At 34.0% G+C, this 10,117-nt stretch overlaps 1 protein-coding gene across 2 annotated transcripts in view; it reads left to right on the forward strand.

Moving 5' to 3' along the window:
* RASSF9 (Ras association domain family member 9) overlaps nucleotides 1-9,877 on the forward strand; it is a 35,596-nt gene extending 25,719 nt beyond the window's left edge. For both annotated transcript variants that reach the window (XM_066257788.1, XM_066257789.1), the window contains exon 2: nucleotides 5,046-9,877. In XM_066257788.1, the coding sequence (XP_066113885.1) occupies nucleotides 5,046-6,306 (1,261 nt within the window). In that variant the 3' untranslated portion in view covers nucleotides 6,307-9,877. The remainder of the gene's footprint in view (nucleotides 1-5,045) is intronic.
* The last annotated feature ends 240 nt before the right edge of the window (nucleotides 9,878-10,117 follow it).

Raw genomic sequence — 10,117 nt, forward strand, 5'->3', positions numbered from 1 at the left:
AGTACTATGTTGAATTAGAAATAGTAAAATGTCTACAAACATTTTTAATATAGAGGTTTGTTTGTTTTTTTTGTTGTTTTTTTTTTGAGAGAGAGACTGGAAGAGAGAAAGTTGAGAAGCATCAACTCTTAGTTGTGTCCCTTTAGTTGTTCTTGATTGCTTCTTATACCTGCTTTGATCTGGGGGCTCCAGCCAAGGCAGTGACCCTTAGCTCAAGCCAGCGACCTTGGGCTCAAGCTGTGAACTTTGTGCTCAAGCCAGAGACCTTGGAATCATGTTGATGATCCCACATTCCAGTCAGCGACCCTGTGCTCAAGCTAATGAGCCTGTGCTCAAGCCAGTGACCTTGGGGTTTCAAAGCTGGGACTTTGGCATCCCAGGTCTGCACTCTATCCACTATGTTACCACTGGTCAGGCAGAAAACTTTTTAATTGAACTATTAAGTAACACTGAGTGAGCAAGTACAGAGTATGAGGAGCTAAAAAGAAAGAGTTAACAGTAATCAGATTGATTATAAGTGAAATTAAAACATGGGATAAAATTTAAAATAGAAGTGAATGATTGAGATATGGGACTTTATAAATTAAAGTTCTATGATTTTTCAGTTTTTATATGTGAGAGTATGTTCTCTGGAAAGTTTAAGATCCAGTAAAATTTTTACCACTTCCCCCCAATAAACATACACAACTCAAAGCAAAATAACACTCTTAGCATGTAATGTGTATATTTATTTGTATTTTGTTGCATTAGAATTGAAAGTTATATGTCTCAACTACTATGTTTAAATCATTAGGTAAGAACTGTTAATTACATTATATTACATGAAAAACCAATTTAGCAAGTCTGTATTTTTAGCCTTTGTTGTGAATGTGTTTGTCGATGACATTACTTATACTAGATAGTAAATTCCCAATGGTTTGGAGAGGAACATTTATTGAGTCCCAGTGCCAATGTTAAAATTCTTTATTTATATCAAATGACCAGGTTTGTATGGGTCTATGAACACATAAAAACAATTATTTATAAAGAATAGTGATTAAAATTGATAAATTGGTTTAATTTTGATGACTATTCTGCATCCTTTCTATATTTTTTATTTGAATGTTCCTTTTTTATTATACGATACTGAGGAGTATCAATCTAGCTTCTGGGAGCCACTGATGGAATAAGAAACTTAACACTAGAATTGACATTAAAGCACTCCTTGCTCAACTCTAGCACTCTTTTCCATAGTAGCCCATGGACATTGTCTTATTAACCGTGCATGTCTTTGTATCATGCACATTTCCATGACAGTGCCAGACACACAGGAAGTACTTGGTAAATATTTGTCGAATGAAAGAATAGAAACTCAGTCAGAGCCAACAATAAAGTAAATATAGTTTTTAAAATCCTAAGCCTGCTACAAAGCAGAATTTAAAAATAAGGAAGCTTACACTAAGCATGCAAAGCTTATTGTCTAAATTTAGTAATGAACAGTCATTACTTTTAAACATATTCGGTCAAGTGGCATAATTTTTGAAAATTATCTGGTTTGAATGATAATTGTAAAAATTTCACAAAATATTTAGAAATAACTAACCTAAGAAAATCCAAGGACTTTGGGGAAGACTTAAAAAAAAAAGTTTGGAATTAGATTGTGAAGTTATTAATAAAGGCCTTAATTTTCTCATATGTTATATGGAAATAAAAATATCTTTCTTTATTGTGATTAACTATTAGTATTACATTGTCCACAAGAGCTGAAAATTAGCATATTTCTAGGGAAAGTTGTAATATATGAGAACTTGAGCCTTCCAAAACAAAATGAATTCCAATTGGAGTAAGGGTCATGAAAGTATTAGAGAGTTGTCATAGATATGATTATTATCATTCTACTATTCTAAAGAATTCCTTGATCTCTGCTTCTCAGACTTCTTCACAGCTATGGGTTGAAGAGCTTATATAGGTAATGGATCATCCTTAGCTACAGACCCAGAACTGATGTTTCCCAGTCAGAAAGTGGAACAGGACATAGGGACTTTTCTAAAGGACAACATAATGGCTTTTATATGATATATATGAGAATTTTGTCAGCTAAGGGAGGTCTGAGGCCAGTTAGAAATCCCTTTCACTACATCAGGGTAGGAATAAGATTAATAAGAAAAAAGCACAGAAGGTAACACCTTTCCACACATTTTCCTCCAAGGCTGGCCATTGGGAATTGTTGACCTTCTTTGACCAGTTGAGTGCTCTAATAGGGGCACTATGGTGCCATTGCCATCAAAGGCTAATTTATGGATAAAGTTCCTCCTAAAAATATAGTTTATTGCATGACCTTTATTTTTCAATTTAATCTGCATGTCTAAATTATCAAACTTGTAAATTTGTTTTTATAGTGTAATAGAGGTAGTTAGAACCCTGCAGTCAGCTTCTTGCTTGAGTTGAAATCCTCACTGCACCACTAACTATGGGACCTTCGGAGCCTCACTAGAATAACCTCCTGTGACTCAGTTTCTTTATCAGTAAAATAATATTATTACCTACTTTACAGAATTGTGAGGATTAAATGATTTTAAATATGTAAGAGCTTTGAACAGTGCTGGCACATATTAAATGTTTTAATTGATTATAATCTTAATTTCTGGCTTTTTAAATAGGTTTTCTTCTAGAGTTTAACCCTAAAGACTAAAAGATAATATAAAATAAAGACATTCTTAGTTTTAACATCATAACTATCAATATTATCTCATAAGATTAATAATTATGATAATTACTTTGTTACTTTGACTATTATTTATTTAAAAATAGATGTGAAAACTAGTTGTAATTAAACATACCGTGCATGCATTGAATATATATTAATTCTATTCAAATTACCCAATTTAGTAACTACACAGTGTAAAAAAAGTTCACGTCAAACTTGAATATTTTATATACATGATTAAACCATATTAAGCCAAGGATTAATTTAGAGGTAATTTGCCCTGTAAAGCATAACAAAAATAGTAGTTAGTGTTAGTGACTTGGAGAACATATTTGTTTTAGTTTAGAATGTATTTGTGTATTATTTTCCTACTAATTGAAATATAAAAATAATTTTACCTTAAATTCTACCCTACTTTTTGTTACTTAGAATTATTAAATTATGTGTCATAAATACTATCAGGTATCATATTATTCTATACTGAGATATTACATGTAAAATATTTCATAAGAGAACAATCACAACTCAATGACATTTTGAATAATTTATAAAATTTCATTAGCATAGTTGAATATTTGAGTTTTATCAGGTACTTTTAAGAACTAGTTCTAATCTTCTATGTTATTTTGTGTCACTGATTTGTTTTTTATTTTTTAGCAGTCACTTTATGATTTCAGGAGAGTCAATAACCAAAGTATAATAATTAGTCATTTAAAATAAAGATAATAGTATAATATTAGTCACTGCCGCTACTGAACTATAAGCATTATAAACTAAATTCTAAGTGATAAATGACTCTAGAAACCAGGGAAAGTTCTTTCAGTATGGGCTTCCTGTAGTCACATGCTTTGAGGGTGCTACATAAATAAAGTAATAAATGACTTTAACTTTCACAATAATCCAATTACTACTCAAAAATCTTATGTCTCCATAAATCATATGGATTATAATTCATTTCATATTATTTATTTCTTTGCAGTCTTTTAGAGAGATATTATGACAGATGTAGTCAATTTTATTTACAGTCATAGAAATATGATTGTAAACATTTTCCAAAAGTTATAGCCTAGAAATTATGGAAATTCCTTGCTTCTTTTAGTGCCTGTGTCTTTTTCTCTTGAGGTAACAGTTTTCTTTTCTGCATTTATTTATACTATAAAGGAAATTACTATCATCAAGTCCTCAGTTGATTATATCTATATCTCCCAACTCCATCCGCTTCCTAATATCTCTACAGCTAAAACCCTAGTCCAGGTGATCCTCATCCCTTTCTTATACCTCTTCACTAGGCTTTCAACTAACCCTCCTACCTTTACTTTTTACCCCTTTTACAGTCTATTCCATAAACAGAAGCCAGATATTCTTAAAGTGTAAATTATATCATATTTCTTCTTCTTGAAACTTTCCAATGGCTTTTGTTAAAACTAGAACAAAATCCAAATACTTTATCATGGCCTGCAGGGCTATACCTTTCTGCAAGACCTCTTCACTTGTCTTTTGACCGCTCTTTCCTACCAGCAACAACCCCCAACTTCACTATCTTCACCCCCCCCAACTACATTCATGTTCTTTCTGTCCCTTGAACACACTTCCTGACTCTTGCACGTCTGTTCACTCTTTTCAGAAATCTTCCACTAGGCCTCTGATTGCTTCCTCATAACCTCTGTTCCTATTCTAATGTCACTTTCTTAAAGAAGTCTCTCTTAAACACTCTAAATAAAATAGACCTCTTTTTCCAAGTCATTCTGTATCCCTTTATCCAGTTTAATATTTTTTTAGCAATTACCACTATCTGTATTATATTAATTACACATTTGTGTCTGTCCTCATTTTGTTTATTGTAGTATCTTTAGCATCTTCAGAAAAGTCTTGCACATTGTTGGCATGCAATAAACATTTGTTGAATGAAAGAGTGACAATTTTCAAAAGTGAACTATTTTCAACTCTATGACTCCAATATCATGTCACCATTCCTACCTGTGCATTCCTCACCCTTCTCTAATCCTAAGGTTCCAGCAAAAATAGTCTCGTTCAATCTTCTATGATTCATCTCCACTTTGATAATTGTCTTAACTCTAGCAGTTTTAATTTAGTTACATTGTGGTTGACATCTAAAGATGAATCAAAATAGCCTCAACTGTCTTTGATGAGAATTTGCTCTTTCCAGATCCCACTAGGATATAAAAAGGAAATTATTTTCCGTGGTTGTAATATTTTTTTTCTTGCAATAAAACTTCGGATTCTTATGTAGTCTCAACCTCAAAACACGTCTCTCTCCTTAAGGGTATTAAAGTTAAACCATCTTACTGAGTTTACACAGGTGATGACAGGAATATAATGTGCTTTTCTTTTCTTTCAGATCTCCTACTAAAGACATGGATTCAGAAGAGAAGGAAATTGTGGTTTGGGTTTGCCAAGAAGAGAAAATTGTCTGTGGTTTAACTAAACGCACCACCTCGGCTGACGTCATTCAGGCTTTGCTGGAGGAGCATGAGACAACACTTGGAGAGAAACGGTTTCTTCTGGGGAAGCCGAGTGATTACTGCATTATAGAGAAGTGGAGAGGCTCAGAACGGGTTCTTCCTCCACTAACTAGAATCCTGAAGCTTTGGAAAGCATGGGGGGATGAGCAGCCCAATATGCAATTTGTTTTGGTTAAAGCAGATGCTTTTCTACCAGTTCCCCTGTGGCGGGTAGCTGAAGCCAAATTAGTACAAAACACAGAAAAACTTTGGGAGCTCAGCCCAGCAAATTACATGAAGACATTGCCACCAGATAAGCAGAAAAGAATAGTCAGAAAAACTTTCCGGAAACTGGCTAAAATTAAGCAAGACATAGTTTGCCATGATCGAGATAGTATGGAGACCTTAGTTCATCTGATTATTTCCCAGGACCATACTATTCACCAGCAGGTCAAGAGAATGAAAGAGCTGGATCTGGAAATCGAACAGTGTGAAGCTAAGTTCCACCTGGATCGGGTAGAGAATGATGGAGAAAATTATGTCCAGGATGCATATTTAATGCCCAGATTTAGTGAAGCTGAGCACAAGCCAGACTTGCAGTATGATGAAAACCAGATTCTGGAGGACCTGAGTAAAAGTGATGGGATCCTACAGCTAGAGGAACGACTAACCTATTACCGAATGCTCATTGAGAAGCTCTCCGCTGAAATAGAAAAGGAGGTCAAAAGTGTTTGCATTGAGATACACGAAGAATCAGAAGGGGCAGCTGCAAGTGAACTTGAAAGCCTAAGTTTAGAAAGCGTTAAGTGTGATCTGGAAAAAAGCATGAAAGCTGGTTTGAAAATCCACTCTCACTTGAGTGGCATCCAGAAAGAGATTAAATACAGTGACTCATTGCTTCAAATGAAAGCAAAAGAATACGAGCTCCTGGCCAAGGAGTTCAGTTCACTTCATATTAGCAACAAAGATGGATGTCAGCTAAAGGAAAACAGAGGGAAGGAATCTGAGGTCCCCAACAGCAGTGGAGAGGTTCCTCTCCTTACTCAAAGAGTATTTAACATGTATACAAATGACACAGACTCGGACACTGGCATCAGCTCCAACCACAGTCAGGACTCAGAAACAACTGTAGGAGATGTGGTGCTGTTGTCAACGTGATTTGAATGGCTTCTTTCTGATCTACTTTAGTGTTCTTTATGCTTGTTTAATTTAATTAGGAAGCTTTATTTTAAATAGTTCATCATATAAATCATGTTAAAATACACAATAGTTAATAAAAACTAGAAAAATGTATCAGTTTGTTTTTGATTTAAGATATCCAAGGTGACCTAATTATTACAAGTTCAAACAATGAACTGTTTATTAGGAATGTAGCACATATAGCTTGCGAGTGTATAAGAGAAATAATTCGATGGGAGTTATAGCCTCTTATAACTTCTATGAGAAATGATTTATACACATATAAGCCTAATTCTTAATATTAGACAATCAATATATTCAAGCTATACACATGAACAGGTAAAATGTGCTGTAATATACATACTGTATTATTAAAAATTTTAAATCTGTAAAGAACATGGCAGCTACTCTCTTGTAACTATACTGTACTAATTTAATCTTGGTTTGTCTCATTGATACTTAGAATGTACATTACCTCTGTCACTTCCTGAACCCTCTACCTTTCTAGGCCTAGACAACAGGAGGTGGGAAGGGCTACTGGGGGGACAAGTACAAAGACCAACAGTGGGGTCATCGCAATGGGGGTATGAATGAGGAAGGGAAAAGGCTGCATGCAACAACAGTTTTTCTAAAGAGGCCTAAAAGTTGTCAATAGACAGATAAGTGCTTTCCTTAGCTGGCAAGGCCAGACTTGTGATCAAAACACTGGTCTATGCAGCTTCGTTGTTTGAGTGAGGTATGGTGTGGGTTACAGAGAACATCACCTGATCGTGGTCCTGTTTGTGTACTCCCTACAAAAGTTGAAGGGATGCAACTTAGTGTCCCCTGTGAGGGTAAAATAGAACTCTCTATGCCATTTTGTCCCTGAACATGCAGAGAAGAACTCAGAGGGATAAAAAGCATTATTTCTATCAATACTATACTATAATTCAGATTGTCTTTGTTGTACTTCATCTAAGATGCAAAGTAAAAAAAAAAAAAAGTACTAGATCAACCCCCTTCCCCCAAGCATGCTAGTAAATATACAACAAATTGAATGAATTATTTATATCCTGTCTTGACTAGCAATTACTAGAGTGCCAGATTCTGCTTGATTTTGCCTGTTTTTAGTTAAGAATTCCTTTCTCTCTTTTTCTCTCCTTCTCTCACTTCCTTGCTTTTGGACAGTGAACACATGATATAATCATATTGAAACGATTAGTTGTATTGTACTGTTAAATGAATATTGCCACAGTTTATTTTTCCTTTAGTTGACACCTCTCCTGTATGTCAGTGCCCATGTAAATAGAAATACTATTTTACTTATATATGAATATTGGTTAAGATTTCCAGAATTTCTCTTTTTTTTTTTTTTGTATTTTTCTGAAGTTGGAAACGGGGAGGCAGTCAGACAGACTCCCGCATGCGCCCTACTGGGATCCACTGGCACGCCCACCAGGGGGCGATGCTCTGCCCATCTGGGGTGTTGCTCTGTTGTAACCAGAGCCATTCTAGCACCTGAATTCAGAGGCCACAGAGCCACCCCCAGCGCCCAGACCACCTTTTGCTCAAATGGAGCCCCGGCTGCGGGAGGGGAAGAGAGAGACAGAGAGGAAGGAGAGGGGGAGGGGTAGAGAAGCAGATGGGCACTTCTCCTGTGTGCCCTGACCGGGAATCAAACTCAGGACTCCTACACGCCAGGCCGACGCTCTACCACTGAGCCAACCGGCTAGGGCCTTCCCTTTCATTCTTATGCTTGCTATAGTGCACGTTTTAATTCAGCTTCTTAATCTATTTTTTCATTGCTCCATCCCCCAGACTTTTCACCAATCTTTGGGAAAATATTTAGAATTTCACTTCAAAATAGGGAGCATCTATGTTATCAATTCTTGCACTGAGTTATTGCTAAATGCTTTATTTGAAGTTGGCTGGTAAGAAAGGTAGGAATTTTCATAAGAGAACATGTACAGTGATAAAAAGTAAGTGATAAGGATACCAGGGGTTTATTATTATTTTTTAATAGAAAAGGATTTAATAGTCATTTGAGAAAGGGTAGTGTATCTGCCTAATAGTCTATTAAATCATGCAGCGATCTGGTAAACTATTGGCATATTTATTACTTCTGTGGATTAAATTTAGATCATCATTAGTGACAAACCAATTATGCTGTTTTCCTAGAGTGAAAGTAATCTCCTTGGATTACTCTTTAATGAAAAAATAATGAAAAAAGATTGCTTATTTGCTATATAATTTGCTTAATTCTCTGAATTGAAAAGAGGTTCTGATATAGAAATAGGGTCAGACAGATAATTTTATTAGAAACTTTGAACTAACTGTTGCTTTTATACAGTTAAGAACAGTGATAAATTCTAAGAATCAACTAACTCCCATATTTTTACAGTAATTAATATTAAAAACTTTTGTCTGAATGCAGTGCAATTGAGTTTTAAATTCACTCTAGAATTTTATTTGTTCTTTAGTTATATAAATATATTTGTGCTTTTGATTCATTACAATATTAAAACACCAGTTACCATGGTGAGTGTCTGATTTAGAGTAGTATGTTAATATAAATAAAAATAATAAAACACAATGCCCTGATCTCTGGAAACTGAACTACTCTTTATTAAATTAACTCAGAATTTGAATTCTGAAGATAGAACTAGATAGACGCTTTAATGTTTTAATTCTTTATAAAAGCTTTAAAATAAAGTGTTTATAAATTCTTGAGTAACCTGACAGGTTAACTATAAAATTGCTATATACAGCTAGAAGTAGCAAGCAAAGCTGACTAATCTGTCTTCCTATCACAAGAATTAAATTTTCACCCGCTGTGCCTTGTCCATCATTCCACTTAGAATTTTTCCTCCATTGACCAGACACTGAAACCCTATCTATTCTCAGTCTGTAGTGTGTTATCTCTTATGTGAAACGTTTATTGTTGCAATCAACCAGTTCAAATAGCTTTTCTATGAATCCACAAATATTTTAGGTGTACATTTCAGAGAGGAGCATTTATGTTGTGGCTTAGCTTATATTTATTTATGTGCTTACCTAAATTCCCTCCCTCAATATATTTTTCATTGTCTTACTACTTTGTCTTTTATCTTGCTAACCCTACTGCCTCCAATCAACTTCTTTGCCCTTAATTTTTGAAATGACTCGTTAAATTTTAGAAGACTTTGCTAAACTGTAACATTTAAATTTTTTTATACATGGTGACGCTTGTGCATTTTATATGTAAATATGTATTTTAGCAGATTCAAAACATTAACAGTAATTCTACTTTTACATTCTTTAGGGGAAGCACTAAATCATGTTATGAAAAGTTTTAATGTGGTATCAATTATTTTGTTTTATTTTAAATTAGCAGTTACTTGTTTAGAGATATGCAAATACTGTCTTTGTAAAAGCCTCTCAGTAGTTAAATTATGGCATTTTTCTCTGCATTGTATGCATGTAAGAAAAATATATTTTATGGAGTTGAATTTCAAATGGCATACACACAACATACTATACCTTTGAAATATCCTAAATAAAATCTCTATTTTCTCTTTTTAATAAAAATAAATGGCCCTTCATTAATGTGTAGAAGCTAATCTAATTCATTAAAATTTATTTTTATATTTATTTAAACATTTACTGTACATGACAAAATATATTTCTGTGGCTGCATTTTATAATTTTCAAAGTAGGATTGTTTTATTTAAAATGTATTTTTCTAGTGATAAAAGGAATAACTTCTATCCATATATAGATTTTTAAAATATTTTAGGCTATTTTCATACTACTTAATATGTTTAACACACAT

The sequence above is a fragment of the Saccopteryx bilineata genome, chromosome 2 (genome assembly GCF_036850765.1).
Source record: "Saccopteryx bilineata isolate mSacBil1 chromosome 2, mSacBil1_pri_phased_curated, whole genome shotgun sequence".
NCBI classification, from domain to species: domain Eukaryota; kingdom Metazoa; phylum Chordata; class Mammalia; order Chiroptera; family Emballonuridae; genus Saccopteryx; species Saccopteryx bilineata.